The sequence below is a fragment of the Hibiscus syriacus genome, unplaced genomic scaffold (genome assembly GCF_006381635.1).
Source record: "Hibiscus syriacus cultivar Baekdansim isolate YM2019G1 unplaced genomic scaffold, ASM638163v2 tig00111798_pilon, whole genome shotgun sequence".
In the NCBI taxonomy this organism is placed as follows: domain Eukaryota; kingdom Viridiplantae; phylum Streptophyta; class Magnoliopsida; order Malvales; family Malvaceae; genus Hibiscus; species Hibiscus syriacus.
In genome coordinates this window covers 49,812-68,629 of record NW_024063182.1, presented here as the reverse complement: position 1 = coordinate 68,629, position 18,818 = coordinate 49,812, and the positions used below count along the sequence as shown (strand labels likewise).

The 18,818-nt window shown below is 35.1% G+C and overlaps 2 protein-coding genes and 1 pseudogene across 3 annotated transcripts; 2 read left to right on the top strand and 1 right to left on the bottom strand.

Moving 5' to 3' along the window:
* Window positions 1–3,378: 3,378 nt before the first annotated feature.
* On the top strand, window positions 3,379–10,621 carry LOC120170915 (annotated as a pseudogene).
* A 1,821-nt stretch (window positions 10,622–12,442) lies between these two features.
* On the top strand, window positions 12,443–15,126 carry LOC120170913 (protein CRABS CLAW-like). Its single transcript, XM_039178755.1, has 7 exons — window positions 12,443–12,551; window positions 12,679–12,813; window positions 12,925–13,012; window positions 13,084–13,132; window positions 13,266–13,341; window positions 13,435–13,497; window positions 14,992–15,126. The coding sequence occupies exons 1-7, from the start codon at window positions 12,459–12,461 to the stop codon at window positions 15,124–15,126; spliced, it is 639 nt and encodes a 212-aa protein (XP_039034686.1). The 5' UTR covers window positions 12,443–12,458.
* LOC120170898 (squamosa promoter-binding-like protein 6) lies at window positions 14,908–18,625 on the bottom strand. Of its 2 annotated transcripts, XM_039178741.1 has the most exons (6): window positions 18,481–18,622; window positions 18,240–18,249; window positions 17,051–17,682; window positions 16,512–16,648; window positions 15,298–16,027; window positions 14,908–15,212 (listed from the first exon to the last, which is right to left on the bottom strand). In XM_039178741.1, exons 3-5 carry the CDS (start codon window positions 17,653–17,655, stop codon window positions 15,318–15,320), a joined length of 1,452 nt encoding a protein of 483 aa, XP_039034672.1. In that variant the 5' UTR covers window positions 17,656–17,682; window positions 18,240–18,249; window positions 18,481–18,622; the 3' UTR covers window positions 14,908–15,212; window positions 15,298–15,317. The 2 variants fall into 2 exon arrangements, with proteins under 2 accessions (XP_039034672.1, XP_039034671.1); XM_039178740.1 differs by lacking the exon at window positions 18,240–18,249 and having other exon boundaries at window positions 17,051–17,676; window positions 18,443–18,625.
* Between the last annotated feature and the right edge of the window lie 193 nt (window positions 18,626–18,818).

Genomic DNA, 18,818 nt, shown 5'->3' with positions numbered 1-18,818 from the left:
TAACAAAGCTAACCTTATTTTAGGAGTATGACATTGAATAGCTTTGACACTTTTAATTCGACTTTTCCATCGAGTATCAGATAAAGATTTCACAGTTTCCGGAACATTATCACATAAAATTTTCCACCTTTTGATAGAACTTGCAAACAATGAATATATACGTTGCATAATCCCAAAAAAAGAAATAGCTTTAACACAAAACTGTGCCATATCAGAAAGAGAAAGATTAAGATTATGACAAGCGCATGGCATATATAAAGCTCTAGGATTTATTTCAAGTAATCTCTTTTGAACACCTTGGTGTTTTCCTTTCATATTAGAACCATTGTCATATCCTTGGCCCCTCACATCATCAACGTTCAACTATAGAGATTGCAATGTATTTACTAATTCATTGAAAAGCCCCAATCCAGATGTATCATCCACTTTCAAGAACTCTAAAAAGTACTCTTCTATTTTTACTTTGTTGTTTGACATATTTACGCATCGCACTATTAGAGTCATTTGTTCTTGATGACTTACATCAGGGGAACAGTCAAGAATAACAGAGAAATACTTTGCCTTCTGGATGATCTTTAGAATAGAAGTTCTAATACTATGAGCCAAGAGAGAGATTAGTTCATTTTGAATGATATGACCAAGATAATGATAATGAATATTTTCACTTTGAATACGCCTAATATGGTCTTGCATAGGCAAATCAAATTCAGCAATCATTTCAATTAATCCTAAAAAAATTTCCATTATTCTCATCGTAAATTTTCTCACTAGATCCTCGAAAAGCTAAATTATTTTTAGCAAGACATTTTACAACACAAACTATTTTTATTAAAACTTGCCTCCAACGTTCTTTCTCTTTTGAAATTCCTTGTTGTAAATCTTTATCAAGTGTTTGATTAGTTTTTAATCTCACTCTTAATTCACTCCAAAAAATCATGTTAGTCATATGCTCAATACTATTTTCATGTTGTTCGAGTCTCTCACTAAGATGCTTCCAATCATTTAATCCATCATTTGCTAAATAACTCTTATTGTTTTGTTTTGTAAACAATTTACAACAAAAACAATAAACTTTGTCCACATGTTTAGAATAGACCAACCATTTTCTATCGCTAATCTCTCCATTACTCAACTTTTTAGAAAAATAAGCATATGAAAAATGCCTAGAATTATTGGCTAAGGGAAATTTCAAATTCAATTCACTTATAGGCCCCTTTTCAACTAAAATATCTATAGATTTGTTATTAAGATTACCCCAATTTCTAGGATCATAAATGTCTACAGTACGGACTAAGTGTTGATCAATCCCAACATCTTCAACATTAGACTCATTTTGTGCATGATTATGGACATTTAAATTAGACTCATTTGAAGAACTATCAAGATTATTTAAATTCTCAGCAATATCATTTAAATTTCATTAGAAGACTCTCCTACTCTATTTTTAAAGAATTTATCAAGAGCTCCCTTTTGTGATTCTATTAAATCATCTATTTGTTTTCTTTTTTTCTTTTTTCACTATCAGACAAATGTTTTTTAGGAAACATTATATAACAATGCAATTAATATAGAAAAGAACAATAATACATGTAAATGGGAAGATCCTCGATTGAAGTATTTATACGCCAAATTCGCAACACCGTAATGATTGAACTTAGAAGGAAGATGAAGTATCTGCATATCCACATTTGACATTTCATATCCAAAATTTATGAAACAAAAAAAGAGAGAATAAGTTTATCTATAATTTAGAAATATATAAAAATAAAAATAAAAATAAAAAGAATTTGGAAACACGAACTTACTTAGGATTTTAAAAATATCTTCAATGACCACAATTGATGATAAGTAATTGTGTTTGTGAATTGTGAGAAATATGAGAAATTGAAAATTGAGAACAATAAGAAATAAATTGATTTTACTTCAATGTTCTCCTATCATTTATAGGAAATAAAAAAAAGTAACCGTTAGCCCTCTTGGCTCTTGCATTAACGTTGAACATCCAAAAAAATTTAAATTCAACTTGCATTAATTTACACTAATATTTATGAGTCATCTGGCATTAATGTAGAAATAATATATTAATATTTATGTAACCGTTATGGGCTTTTGGCTCTTGCATTAACGTTTATAAGATGAGAACATCCAAAAAAAATTAAATTCAACTTGCATTAATTTATACTAATATTTATGAGTCATCTTGCATTAGAAATAATATATTAATATTTATGGTAATCGGGCCCTCGTGATTATGATGAGAAATGTTTAAAATTGAACATTAATATTTATGGGGCCTTTGCATTAATATAAAAAAATAATATATTAATATATATGGGCCCTGTTTTTAGTTTAATTTATTAAAATATAATAAATTAATATAAATAAAAATTATGGGCCCTGGGCGGGTGCACCTCTTGCCCCTGCCCAGAGCCGACCCTGTAAACACGTTAAGTTTTTAACAATGGGGATACTAAAATAAAATGAAAACTAAACGTTAAATATGATTTTAAAAAAATTAAAAATTTAGGTATTAAAACATACCAAAATTAATAGTTTACGTACTAAATACGTAGTTTACCTTAGAGAAAATTGAAGGGGAAATATCAGGGGAAAAGCAAACATGTGGCACGTGAAGCGAAAACGTTTTAAAATATTGGAGGGTTAGCATGGCACAATTGTGCCTGTACGTGTTATAACTGTCAAGGGAGACTATAGAACGTGGAAATTGCATAGATGCATGCATGACCTTCTTATACGGCTAATCAAAATCTAGAGGATCAATTTACTAATTTCCCCTCGTTTTGTCCTTCATATATAGAGACCAAAAAATCATCTCTTTTAGTCCTTAGGAGTGTTCAAACGGTTAATTTAGCCACCAACTAAACCGAATTATCATTAATTAAATTAATCGAACTTTTTATTTCTTTAACCATGAACTGAACCGAACAAAGCTCGATTATTTCGGTCGGTTAACCAAATTATCCGATTTTTTTATAATTTTTTATAATTAGATTAATTTAAATATAATAGATGTATATTTTTTATTTGAGTTAAAATTTAATTAGATATTGATAATTTAATGAGTCTATTGCGATAAAAATATAATCAGATATTAATTTTTAATGAGTTTGAACTTAACATATGTTTATAATATTTAATAATTTCAGTTAATTAACCGATTTCGAATCGAATTAACATGTTAACCAAATATTGAAAAAAATATTAATCGTTCCGCAACCGAACTAATTGGTGTAGACTAAATTAACCGAACTAATTTGATTCGGTCGGTTAATTCAGTTAAAACAGACCAGGGAGCCTATTAGTCATTAAACACTTGAACTCCAAATTCCTTTTGTTCCTTGTGTCCGGTTCCCTTCCATGGCAGCTCCGTTGAAAGATGAACTGGACATAGTAATCCCGACCATCAAAAACCTCGACTTCCTCGAAATGTGGAGACTCTTTTTCGAGCAATACCATTTGTTCATCGTCCAAGACGGTGACCCTTCGAGGAAAATCTGTTAAAAGTCAAATAATTTAGGTACCAAATTAGGCACCAAATGGTGCTTTGTCAAAGTCAAAAATTAGGCACCTAATGTTTGTTGAAATTGGGTAATGGGATAATTAATTTTATTCATTGTAATTTAGGGTATTTATAAGATTAGTCCTTAAGTTTCAACTATAAATACCCTAGCTCATATAGCTTCAAAATCATCCCAAAACATTCTAGCTTTCTTCCAATACTAGAGAGATTTTAGAGAGTTTCTTGAGAGTTGTTTTCTCCTTTTTATCTAGAGAGAATTATCATTGTTTTCTCCTTGGTAGATCGAGAGAGGTTGTAATTTTTATTTTCTCATAGTGAAATTCTTCTACCGTTGCTTGTGGTTTTTACCCTAAATTTTTAGGGGTTTTCCACGTAAATTTTGTGTCTCTTTTATCTTCATTTTTATTTTCTCAAATTATCAGTTGCGATTTTGCTCTATCCGATAGCCGTCTTCCGCAACAATTGGTATCAGAGCTAGGTTAGAGTGTGTAATATCTGCTTATTGTCTTTGTGGTTGCCACCAAAAGGTGGATCCTCCAACATAAGAAAGTAAGAAGTTATTACCCATTCTTTGAAGGTTCCAGAGAACTATTCACGATAGTGAAATAGTGGGAGCTATCAATAATAGAAGCTATGGCAACAAAATTTGATATTGAAAAATTCAATGGGAGAAATTTCTCATTGTGAAAATTGAAGATGAATGCCATCCTCAGGAAAGACGGGTGTGTAGCAGCTATCAATGAAAGGCTGGTGGATTTCGCAGATGTCATCAAATGGAACGAGATGGACGGGAATGCTATGGAAAACTTTCATCTAGCATTAGCAGATGAAGTATTGTCAAGCATCGAGGAGAAGAAGACAGCTAAGGAGATATGGGATCATCTCACCAAATTGTACGAGGCCACATCGCTACACAATAAAATTTTCCTTAAGAGAAAATTATACACTCTCCGTATGCCAGAATCTACTTCAGTGACGGAACACTTAAATACACTGAATACTTTATTTTCTCAGCTTACATCCTTAAGCTGTAAAATAGGAGAACAAGAACATGCTGAACTTCTACTTCAAAGTCTACCGGATTCGTATGATCAACTCATCATCAACTTGAAAAACAGTAATGTCACTAGTATAGTCTTTGATGATGTTGCAGCTGCTGTTCTACAAGAAGAAAATCGGCGCAAGAACAAGGAAGACAGACAAGTAAATCTGCAACAAGCAGAAGCGTTGACAATGATGACAACGATGAGAGGGAGATCAACAGAACGTGGCCAAAGCAGCAGTCACAAACATGGTAGATCGAAGTCGAGGAGCAAGAAGAATTTAAAGTGTTACAACTGTGGAAAGAAGGGTCATTTGAAGAAGGATTGTTGGAGTCTAAATAAAAACTCCAATCCACAAGGCAATACCGCAAACACTTCAGATGCTGGAGATGTTCTATGCTGTGAAGCGTCAACCACCGTGGAAGGAAGAAAACGATTTGCAGATATATGGCTCATTGATTCGAGAGCAACATATCACATGACCTCAAGAAGAGAATGGTTTCATCATTATAAACCTGTCTCAGGATGATCTGTTTATAGTTGCAATGATCATGCCTTAGAGATTGTTGGCGTGGGAACCATCAAATTGAAGATGTATGACAGAACAATTAAAGTTGTTCGAGATGTGCGGCACGTGAAAGGCCTGAAGAAAAATTTATTATCCTACGGATTGTTGGATAATAATGCAAGCAAGATTGAAACACGAAAATGAATCATGAAGGTGTTCCGTGGAGCGCTTGTGGTGCTGAAAGGCGAAAAAATAGCTGCAAACTTGTACATGCTGAAGGGAGAGACTTTGGTAGAAGCAGAAGCCTCTGTTGCCTCATGTAGTTCAGATTCGGCAATGCTATGGCATCAGAAACTTGGACACATGTCAGAACAAGGAATGAAAGTCCTTGTAGAGCAAAAGCTACTTCCAGGCTTAACAAAGGTATCACTTCCTTTGTGTGAGCATTGCATAACAAGTAAGCAGCACCGGTTGAAATTCAACACATCAAATTCTAGAGGCAAAAGTGTTCTAGAATTGGTTCACTATGACGTATGGCAAGCACCAGTAACGTCCCTAGGTGGAGAAAAATACTTTGTCTCATTTATTGATGACTACTCCAGGAGATGTTGGGTGCACCTTATTAAGAAGTCAGACGTGTTTTCAACTTTTAAAAACTTCAAAGCGCGGGTGGAACTTGATTCTGGAAATAAGATCAAGTGTTTCAGAACAGATAATGGAGGAGAATACACAAGCGAAGAATTTGATGACTTTTACAGGAAAGAAGGCATCAAAAGACAGTTCACAGTGACGAACACTCCTCAACAAAATGGAGTGACAGAGTGGATGAACAGAACCTTGTTAGAAAGAACAAGAGCAATGTTGAGGGATGCAGGCCTAGAAAAATCATTCTGGGCAGAAGCAGTCAATACCGCCTGTTATTTGGTGAATTGAGCTCCATCAACTGCTATAGAGCTGAAGACACCAATGGAGATGTGGACTGGTAAACCAGTTGATTATTCAAACCTCCATGTATTTGGAAGTATTGTGTACGTGATGTACAACGCCCAAGAAATTTCAAAGCTGGATCCAAAATCCAGGAAATGCAAATTCTTGGGGTATGCTGATGGAGTAAAGGGGTATTGCTTGTGGGATCCCACTGCCCGCAAAGTGATCATTAGTAGAGATGTTATCTTTGTAGAAGATAAACTAAAAAGAAAAGAAGACGATGATAGCGCTGGAAAGTCAGAGACTACTCAGATAAATGTGGAAAAGGAGTTTGAACGAGGAGATTCTTCTGAAGCAGAACCAACACATGATGAACAAGAACCAGAGATTTCTGAAGCACCAATAACTCGTCAATCAGATCGTGTGAGAAGACGTCCCAATTGACACTCAGATTATGTTATAGAAGGTAATATTGCATAATGCCTTTTAACAGAGGACGGTGAGCCATAAACATATCAGGAGGCAATAAATAACTCAAATGCTTCACTGTGGATGATGGCGTTGCAAGAAGAAATTGAAGCCCTTTATAAAAATAATACATGGGACCTTGTGCCACTACCAAAAGAAAGGAAGCCAATTGGTAACAAATGGGTCTTCAAAATCAAGCGAAATGGTGACGATCAAGTTGAGAGGTATCGTGCAAGACTGGTGGTCAAAGGATATGCTCAAAAGGAAGGTATTGATTTCAATGAAATATTTTCTCCTGTGGTTCGACTAACAACAGTTCGAGTAGTTTTGGCAATGTGTGCTACATTGGACTTACATCTAGAGCAACTAGATGTTAAAACAGCTTTTCTTCATGGAAACTTGAAGAAGAAATTTATATGCTCCAGCCTGAAGGTTTTGAAGAAAAAGAAAAGAAGAACTTGGTTTGTAGGTTGAACAAATCTCTGTACGGTCTAAAGCAGGCGCCGAGGTGTTGGTATAAGAGATTTGATTATTTCATTATGTGCCTTGGATACAGCAGACTTAATGCAGACCCTTGTGCTTATTTCAAGAGGTCTGGTGATAACGATTTTGTTATTTTGTTGTTGTATGTGGATGACATGTTGGTTGCAGGACCCAACAAAGATCATATTGAAGAATTGAAGGCACAACTGGCTAGGGAATTTGAAATGAAGGACTTGGGATCAGCAAACAAGATTCTAAGGATGCAAATTCACCGAGACATAAGTAATAGGAAGATTTGGCTTTCACAAAAGAATTACTTGAAGAAGATCTTGTCACGATTCAACATACAAGATTGTAAGCCAATTTCTACCCCTCTTCCTATTAACTTCAAATTATTCTCCAGTATGAGTCCTAGCAGTGAAGAAGAGATGATGGAGATGTCTCGAGTACCGTATGCATCAGCAGTGGGAAGTTTAATGTTCGCTATGATATGCACAAGACTAGACATTGCACAAGCAATGGGAGTGGTTAGTCGGTACATGGCGAATCCAGGCAAAGAGCATTGGAATATTGTAAAGAGGATCCTCAGATACATCAAAGGGACCTCAAATATTGCATTATATTACGGAGGATCAAACTTACTAATCAATGGTTATGTAGATTCTGACTATGCAGGGGATTTGGATAAAAGCAAATCTACTACAAGATATGTGTTCAAAATTGCTGGTGGAGCTGTAAGCTGGGTTTCAAAATTACAGTCAGTTGTGGCTACGTCCACAACAGAGGCAGAATATGTAGCAGCTACACAAGCCAGTAAAGAAGCAATTTGGTTGAAGATGCTATTGGAGGAGCTTGGGCATAATCAAGAGTATGTCTCTCTGTTTTGTGACAGTCAAAGCGCCTTGCATCTAGCAAGGAATCCAGCATTTCATTCAAGGACAAAGCACATACGAGTTCAGTACCATTTCATTCGTGAAAATGTGGAAGAAGGAACGGTAGATATGCAGAAGATCCATACCAAAGACAACATAGCAGATTTCATGACGAAGGCAATCAATGCTGATAAATTTACCTGGTGTCGATCCTCCTGTGGCCTGTCAGAAACGTAAGCAATATGAAGGTACAAGGTAGAAAGAATGGTGTGAAGATATGATTATTCCAATCAAATCTTCAAGTGAGAGATTGTTAAAAGTCAAATAATTTAGGCACCAAATGGTGCTTTGTCAAAGTAAAAAATTAGGCACCTAATTTTTGTTGAAATTGGGTAATGGGATAATTAATTTTAGTCATTGTAATTTAGGGTATTTATAAGATTAGTCCTTAAGTTTCAACTATAAATACCCTGGCTCATATAGCTTCAAAATCATCCCAAAGCATTCTAGCTTTCTTCCAATACTAGAGAGATTTTAGAGAGTTTCTTGAGAGTTGTTTTCTTCTTTTTATCTAGAGAGAATTATCATTGTTTTCTCCTTGGTAGATCGATAGAGGTTGTATTCCTATTTTCTCATAGTGAAATTCTTCTACTGTTGCCCGTGGTTTTTACCCTAAATTTTTAGGGGTTTTCCACGTAAATTTTGTGTCTCTTTTATCTTCATTTTTATTTTCTCAAATTATCAGTTGCGATTTTGCTCTATCCGATAGCCGTCTTCCGCAACAAAATCAAGGTTCCCCATGGCTTCGACTATGAACTCCACAACAGGAACGACATTAACAGGATCTTAGGTCCCAAGGCTTCCTGCATTTCCTTCAAGGACTCTGCTTGTAGATGCTTCGGCTACCTTGTTTCCAAGAAAAAGTACATCTTCACCATCGACGATGATTGCTTCGTATGTTCTTGTGCTCAAACCCGTGATCTTTAGAAACAACAAAGATTCCTCTAACCATTGAAGTAATTTGATTCTATCTTTTTGTGTTTTTTAAGTTGCCAAAGATCCGTCAGGGAAGGCGATCAATGCCTTGGAGCAGCACATAAAGAAGCTGTTACCGCCGACGACTCCACATTTCTTCAACACGCTCTATGATCCGTACAGAGAAGATGCTGACTTTGTACGTGGTTATCCATTCAGTCTCCGAGAAGGTGCTCCGACGGCTGTTTCCCATGGCTTGTGGCTCAGCATCCCTGACTATGATGCCCCAACCCAGCTTGTCAAGCCTCAAGAGAGAAATACTAGGTATGTAAAACAATTTCGGGTTTAAATCAATTCATATCATGAATTTAAATTGCGATTGCGGTTACATTCTCGTTTAGATTATGTTTATCGTGATTGAGGTAATAGTGTACGTTATTACGGTCATTGTGAGTATCACAATTGTAAAACAACGATTTTGAACGATATTTTACTGTTATATAACAACCGACCAATATTTAAATCTCTACTTCATATTTAAATAATTTCGAATTTAACTCATCCAATCGAACTTTTGTTTTTCTTTTTGCTCGGAAAAATAATTTTTTTATTAATGAAACCTAAGTTAAGTGCTTCATTAAAAACCTGCCTAAACTAAATGGAGGAAAATAGTACTCTTAACTAAGTGCAAAGAACGTCTTCGAAAGACACAACGAACCAAACACAAAACAAAATAATACTCATTGAACATAATATGTTGGATTTTTTGTTACTGAACTTTACTCTCTCTCTTATTTTGATCAATACGCCATTAAATAGTTAACGGTATTAAAAACGACTTCGTTTAAAATAAACAAAATTTTCGCCAAAACGATACTGTTTTGAATCTATATAACAACTCATTTTAACGTCGTTAACTATTTAATGACTGAGCGACTAAAAAAATCTAATGTAGTAAGTTCAGTGGAAATTTAAAAGATTTAAAGTACATTGGGTGAAATAGAAGAGACGGGAGAGAAAATAAAATTCAGTTACCAAATTTGTAATTTAACCTTAGATTTATATCATTACACTATCAATTCATTCTTGGTTATTAGGATTATTATTTTGGTTTGGGTGGTTGACTTTCAATGACCAAATTGGATTGATTGAGTCCATATTCAACATAAAATGGATCACATTTTCATGCTCAAATAATTTCTAGTTTGATTTATTTCAAATTCAATTATTTTAAATCAAAATCATATTCATATTCATGTTAGTCGTGTCAAATTCTTTTGTTAAGGTACGTTGATGCAATCATGACAGTCCCAAAGGGAACTCTCTTCCCCATGTGTGGTATGAATCTAGCCGTCGACCGCGAACTCATCGGACCGGCGATGTACTTTGGACTCATGGGCGACGGAATGCCGATCGGCCGGTACGACGACATATGAGCGGGGTGGTGCACGAAGGTCATATGCGACCACTTGGGACTGGGGGTGAAAACTGGGCTACCCTACATTTGGCACAGCAAAGCAAGCAACCCATTTGTGAACCTAAAAAAGGAGTACAATGGCATATTCTGGCAAGAAAAAGCAATCCCATTTTTTCAATCGATTGTGCTCCCGAATGACTGCACCACTGTTCAAAAATGTTACCTCGAACTTGCTGGTGAGGTGAAGTCCAAGCTTGGCGAACTGGACCCTTCATTAAGCTCGGTGATGCCATGGTTACTTGGATTGAAGCTTGGGATGAACTCAATGGTTCTCCTGGAACAAAACCTGCAAAGGTTTTACCCGATGGCACCTCAAAGAAAGTTTAAAGTTCCATTGAGTTTGTTTATTGTTTTTACATTTGGTGCATTGGGTTGTTTTCTGATTTCCTTCTGCAGTTCATGTTTGATTAATGTGTTCAAAGCTTAATACATTTTGATTTGATTAATTTGTCAGCAACATTATGAACATTAAGATATAATAGACTGTTCGAAATCGAAATAAAAAGTAAACTAGTGTCCGACATTACCAGATGTTATATTTTGATCTAAATTAGAATCGGTGATTAAGTTGAATTTTATTATAATTCTAGTGGTTAAAAATTACTTGATAGTTAGGTTTATTTAATAACGTTAATATTTATTTTAGGCAAGAATTTTTATCTTGTAAGAATTATTGATGATCAAATATTTGATTCTATAAATAGATATAATGTATTTGTACTTTTTGTGTTCTCTACATTTATAATAGATTATTGTTCATTTTACCTGTGGAGGTAGACAAAATCGAATTATTTTAAATCTCATCTCTTGTGCATGTCTTATTTTATGTTGATATCGTTTTGGGTTATTTTTCCGCTCTCAAATTCCTAACACCAAAGATAATTGGGGAAGAGGAGGAATTCAATCAGGATTCAAACTTTCTTGACATAGATAAGAAAGAGGGTAACTCTATCGTAAGTTATCGATTACTTTCTACTCATAAAAAAAAAGATTCAAATGCTTGTATTGAGAATTGGAGTTCAAAGGAGAGAGATCAAACAGTACCCATGGAAGGTAGAAACAAGACATGAGTAAACAAAGAACAAATATAGTAAACCAAACCAGCATGTACTGGGCAGGCCATGGAGTGCTAAAAGCACAGCCTTGGCCCTTGGGAATGTCGATATATACCAACAAAGAAAGGCGAGGAAACCAAGTGTCAAAGCCTAGCCTTTTTCCCATTTATGGTAATGGAGGAATCGTCCCATCACAAAAGGACAAAGGAAACCCCACTTCTTCCCCCCTTCGGATGTAGGTTTTGGCCACCCGCCTACCTGAAATCAGAATATTTTTCATTTTACTTAGGGTGTCCATTCTAAAATTTTATTTGTGGTTACTCTATATAAAAAATTTATGTTATTAATATACGTGTGTCGACCCTAAAAAAATTTCTAGATTCAACACCGGAGCGTATGAGCTGAATGCGTGTGCATGTGTGTGTGACATTGACATGTGATTGCAGCATCAATCTCTTTCGGATTTCCATTTTTAACATAGCACCAGCAGATGATGGAATGCATGGACAGGCACCCTATATCAGTCTCTAATCCAAACTCTTTCCAGAAAACCATGGGTTCAGGTTCATGCACCATTAATGCCTACCTGCTCCACTAAAGACATTTGAAGTGGAGAAACTTGAATCCTCCATCGCCAGGCCCAATGACTTGGTCCACAAATTACCTTGCCTAAGTTAGGGTTTGCTATTTAGATCGAAATTTCCTCCATTTTGATCATTCAAGTCAAATATCCAAAGTACTCTCTTTAATTTCTCTTAATGGAAGACCAAAGAGAGAGAAACTAAATCGATTAGATTCGAAGACTAAAATCGTACTATACACAAAAAATAACATTTAAATTTAAAGTCATGAATTCAAAACCCATCAAGTATAAACTCTTTGATTTTCCTATCTTTTTAGAAAGTATGATACTAATTATCAAAGTATAAACCGAATACTTTATAAACTTCTCTTAAAAGAGTAGGAAGAAGAAGCACTAAGGCTAGCTATATGTTAAAAAATCCTAACCTTAAATTTCTTCTAAAAACACCCAAACCCTTAAGTAATTACCTCGCTAGCTATATATATATATATGTATAGCATCAAAGTCTCTTTTGTGTTTTCATAGTATGAACCTTGAAGAGAAAGCTGAAATGGACTCGGTTCCACAACCTGAGCATCTCTGCTATGTCCGCTGCAACTTCTGCAACACTGTTCTGGCGGTACTAATTAGTTTAATTCAAGACGATCCAGTTCCCTCACTTATAGCTTAGGGTTTCTATTGATGATGATGAATTCATTTTGGTTATATTTGAACCATTTGATGTATATATATGTATGTATACATAGGTTGGGATCCCATGCAAGAGGTTGCTGGACACAGTGACAGTGAAATGCGGCCATTGCAGCAACCTCTCGTTTCTCAGCACCAGGCCTCCATTTCAAGGTGAATGCCTCGATCCCCAAACCACCCTCACTCTCCAGGTACGTTTACAAGCGTAACTTTTATGAACTAATCAGATTAAAGTTCGCGTTTTCGATATGATTATCAATGGGATTAACTTGTTTGTACACAATATGTTGAGGGGAAAGTAGAGTTTCGGCGGTGATTTCATGAAGGGCACTCAGTATTCATCGTCATCGAGCGAGCCATCGTCTCCCAAAGCACCATTTGTTGTAAAACGTACATAAACCTCAACTTATTTACACTCTCTCATCCATTCAAAGTACTTGCTTTTGATCAATCTTTTGCAGCTCCTGAGAAGAAACACAGGCTCCCATCTGCTTACAATCGGTTTATGAAGTAAGCAACGCTGTATTCTGCGTGTATGTGTGTATATATATATATATATATATATATATATATATATATATATATATATATATATATATATATCTGTATATAATCATGTTTTGCAAACTTTTTATATTGAAAGGGAGGAGATACAGCGCATTAAAGCAGCAAATCCTGAGATTCCACATAGGGAAGCTTTCAGTGCGGCTGCTAAAAATGTATGAACAAATTCCCAGTAATTTCAATCATTTTCTTCGATATAAATTTTATTTTGACGTAGGTTTTGATCACTTCTGCTCTGTAACATGCAGTGGGCTAAGTATATCCCAAATTCTCCACAAGCAGCGGCATCAGTTTCTGAAAGCAGCAGCAATGTAAGGAAACAATATATACACACACTAAAATAGTTTTGCTTTTGGGGGCAGCCATGACTGACAGATCGATGCTTTTAATTAGGGTTTTAATCAAATTTTCGAGGAATGAAGAAGAAGAGATATTAGTGCAGCAAGTTGCAAAGCTGGACTGCTACAAAGAAGATTTAAGCCATAATGAACGTGACTTTAATGTGTATCTCAAACTTTCTTAATTATCATCTTTTGTTTTAAGTATCCAATCGTATCATATGCATGTTTGTGTTACATCTATATGATTTTCCCGGACTTACTAAGATTACTATAAAAGTAAATATCTAATTATGGCAAATTAAAGTGAATAAATCTAAATTTTAATATAATAGAGGGACTAAAACTATAATTAGATCCTTTTAAATATGTAAAATGAAATTTTTAGAATTTGCAAACCAAAGTAAATTGTTAACATAGCTTCATTAAATAATTAATTTTCACAAATATGCATTAATAAAGTTTAAGCATACCCTCAAATTTTTGAAAAATCAATTAATTCAGTGTATTTTTACTAAATTAAAATTTTAAATAAAAAAAATAAATTAATTAAGTTCTTGAATGATAAAGTAAATCAATTTAAATGTTTTACTAATTTGGACTATTAAACTATAATTATTTTTCTCAGATATTACTTTCAACGATACACCGTAGTTCTGTCATGTGAAATTTATATATTTCTTTCAAGAATAGAAAAATATTGTTGAAATTCTAAAATAATTTTAAAAATATTAAAAATTAATATATTTTTAAAAATATCATTTCATAACTAGGGATGAGGTATGTCAACATTGTCGACTAGCAGTGATTTAAAAAAAAAATTAATGATCAAAACGGAACTAAAGTGAAAATTGAATGACTAAATACATAATTTATCATTTATTTATTTAATATTTCCCCCTCGAGAGAGTGACTAAGCACCAGTTATGTCAATTTTTTTTTTTAAAGTCAAACATCCATAATCCATTGTTGGGTTCAGTGATTTACCGTTGCCCTTAAAAGGAAGAGTTCTTCCAAGTGGGGAAGTAAACAAGAACCCAACTTGTAATTCTTAAATAAGATTCCCATCTGGGATTTTCATGGTTGCATTGCATTCTCTGTAGCTTTTGAATTCTCAATCCACTTGCCAACATGGCACTCAGCTCGTATCGTATCTCGTCGTATTCGTATCGTATTCGAATAAACATTAATATTTTTAGTTCTAAAGTAACAACATGCTTCAAACACTAAATTAATATCAACCTGCAATAGAGCAGCATACAAAGATATGCATGCACCACTTAAACTTCTACACATTATATATATATATATATATATATATATCAAGTTAGTGCAAAATGAATATATATATATATATATATATAACTTGCTAGTGCAAAATGATTCAAATTCTGAACTTTTTTTTGCAGGGGAGACCTTTATTCCAATTTGACTCTTAGTTTGTCCCTTTGAACATTGCCCTTTCAGTGCAACCAAAGTGTTGGGATCACTAAGCCAGCTCAAATAGTAGAGAAACTAGAGTTATATAGTAAAAGAACATATTACTACCGGACTTGCACCGACGTACGGTTACAATGTCCGGAATTTAGCGTTGTTGTATAAAGACAGGGAACAGGATGCACCAGCAATGGCGTTGGAATATGTCTAACAGCCTATTTGTGAAATGCATTGCAACTCTTCCTGTAAACCTGAAAGAAGGATAGAACAATGTAGATATATGGAGAAAATTTGAAAGCAGGAAGAAAGGGTAGGAACCGACGTTTGTGTATATACCTTTCTCCCTCTCGTACTAATTATGTGTTGAGGAAATAAAACAGGTCGTCGTCGTTTTCCAGCTTTACTTGCATGGAGTTCCGTTGTTGCTCCACTCTTTGGAGATGTGTTGAAAGTTGAAGCAAATCAACAGTGGTTCCGTTTTCAGGGGAAAGGCAATACCTAGTGCTCAAAAGATCCGAGTTTTGAACATCAACGTCGAAATTAGCAGTTTGAACAGCATGAGAGACCGCAATGGAGCCTGCATGGCTTATTCCCATGGGGTTCATTCCACACGAATAAAAGGTACTTCCTGCAGATTTCTCGGAGCTACGAAGAGCATGGCCAGCTTGATCGGGCATAGTCATTTGAATTCCTGTTGCGTGGCTCGATGAATCCTGGGATTGAGCTGACAGAAGAGAGAGAGCACAGTCTGAGCGTGAAACCCCAGAGAACTCTTTAACTGTTGATGCTGCACTAGGAGCATCGAAGGCTTCGGTTGCTGATGAAAATGTTCCAGAAACATGTCGTCTCCCACTGCCATGCATATGAAAGAAAGATGACGGTAGCAACTGCTCGTTTGCGATTGGTATTGCTAACTGTGAACTATGCATTGGATTCTCTTCAGATTTAACCTGCTGACATTGATTAGTGTACACATGTCTTTCGGAATGAAGAAAATCTACTTGAAATGTGTTTGGGATAACGAAAGGTGCTCGTTTCGATATGGACGTCCCCAGAAACTTGGTACCTGAGAGTCCACATAGGTTACCAATATGTTAAAAATTTGCAAAAAGTAAATTCTATAGCAATCAAAGGAAGCAAAGCAAGCTAACACGATTTGGTTGCTACGACTCTGTATTTCTATTTTTAACCTGCAAATCGAACTGAACTTATACCAAAAAGCATATATGAACCCATTAGACTTTCAATTGCAAGTTTCTGAAGACAGCGGTATTTTTTAGTTTACGAAATTCCTGATCAAGCAAGGCATTTCTTAGGCAAATTATTTCTGTATGCAGAGATTAGTTTTCGAGGGCTCGCACAAAATGTTTGTATCGACTTAGCCCTAGCCTTTTTTACTAGCTTGAAATAAGTTACTATCTGTACCAATGTGATCGAGAATACAATCGAGGGTTTAAATTACATGACCGGTTCTACCTCGTGACAGGTTTGAGTTTATATCTTCAAATGGATGAGACTCAGGAGATGTAAAAATAAGATATGGTTCGTACCTTGATATGGATGCAGCAGCTTATGTGATTTTCCAGAGAAGGTATTGAAATGAAGCTTCCTTCTCCGCTCATTATGCCCTGCTAGACGTTTACGACAACTCCGCTTACCGTCATCAAATTCAGCAAGTAAATGAAACCTGATGTAGCAACAAGAATTTTGATTAGTACCACAAAAAACGTATCGAAACACAGGCTATGAAAGTACGAAACAACGAACAATTATGTTGCATATCCACCCTAATATTTGTCGTCGATTTATCGCTAGAAAAGGACAATGAAGCAAAGACTTGGGGACCTTCCTCCAAAAAGAAAAAGTCAGCCTGCAAGAAACAACCTATATGCAGGCTGGAATACATGACGATTATAAGGATAAACACTTACTCATTTGCATTTACAAAAACTTCTCTAAATCGATTTCAATCGTTAAACGACATCCTTTATACGATCTTAAACTACAACCAAGCTAAGATAAAAATTAAATTTCACATAGAGGCATATCAGAATTGAAGGGAAAAAGATAGTTAAAAAAAGCAAGCAACCTGCTACACTGTTGACAAAATCTCTGCTCAATTCCATTAACAATAACTTTGGCCGTCTTAGAGTGAGCCTCACAAACTTTATGCCTCTTGTGGTAATCTTTTGAGGAGCTAAGATCCTTGTTGCAACCATAAACTTGACAACAAGGAGCCTGTGAAAGCGAGCTCGTCGTTCGAGCTTTCTTCGAAACGATGGAAGTTTCCTTTGCGAGTTTTCGATCATGTGCATCTTTATGATCAGTCAATCTCCCCAGCTTCAAATCAATGAGTGAAGATTCTTGACTGTTCTTGGAACCAGATTTCTCTTCACCAAAATATGAGCTAGAGGAAACAATACAAGAAGGGGAAACTACACTTTTAGTAGTGGAATCATTACCAAACTCAGATCCAAAAATCCCCATACTGGTGTTACCATAAAAGGGCTTCCTGTTCATATCAGCAATACAAAAATCCATGAAATCCATGTCCTCAACGACTTCAGTATCAGTGGAAGAGGGCTTGAGGTCCCAACATAGCATTGCTTTTCTGCTTCTGGAAAAAGCATCCAAATCCATTTCATCACCGAAAACAAGGCCTTTTCCTTCAGAACAATAGCTCCAAGACTCCATCAGTGTGAACAATGTAAATGCCTACACATAATTGGTAAAGAAGTTTAAAATAAAAATCATTAATACAATAACTACTTATCAAGTGCTAGGGGGGGGGACAAAAGAGAGTGATAAAGATACACAGACCATTGATTTCAGTAGTGTGTTAGTTCAATTTTAACATTACATTACAAAAAAGGAAGTTGGAGATATCCCATTGAGCATTTAATTAAAAAGGTGTACATTAAAAGAGGAGAGAAAATCAAAGCTATGTTTGGTTGCAGAGAAAGTGAAGGAGATTTTTTTTAAAAAAAGGAAAGAAAATGGAAACTCAATAAACAAGTTACTAATAACTGAAACCGAGTAAAGCTGATGGATCGAGTTGCCCAGAAAAAAAGATTGATTCTTTGATATCCAAATCCCATAGGACTAAAACTACTGAAAAAAGCATAATAATTTTAGCTGAAGCAGAATAGATTAAGAGAACCCAAAGCTCCAAATTCTTTCACATTTAGAATCCCAAGAAAACAGAGTTGCAAAAGCATAATCAACACACAAAAAAGGCAGAAAAAAAGGACGAAAACAACCCATTAACAGAGATTAACAGACAAAAAGAATTCACATGTCGTGTAACGTTAGGTCCCTCTTAAGAAAACTGTAGTAGAACAATTAAGGATGTCGCAAGATTCCCAACTTTCTTTCCTTTTCCTACAGTTTTCTAGGAAACCAAACAAAAAACCCATCAAACAACAAACATTACCCGTATTTAAAAAAAAGGGTTCTCAAGATTTCTCCTTTCTTTGCTTACCACGGAGAGAAAAAAGAGAAGAAAGGAAATGATAAACCAGAAGAAAGACAGGGACAAGGTAAAGCTGCAGTATTATTAGAAACTTTTGGTTTTTGAGTGGTGAGGTCGAAGCAGATACACTGTGAGTCAACATGATTTCCTCTCCTACTATTTCTATTATTCTGTCTCAAAAGCATGGCAATTTTTATTAGAAAAAAAAACACACCTTCGAAATATTATTTTTTAATATAACACTCATTTCATATTAATTCTTAAAAATAACATAATAATTTATAAATGATTTAGTAGTTAAAAAATTATTATCGTTTCTTAAAATCTTAAATTATAACAGTTATATTTGTAAAAAATCAACGAACTTCAACAGTTACGATAAACA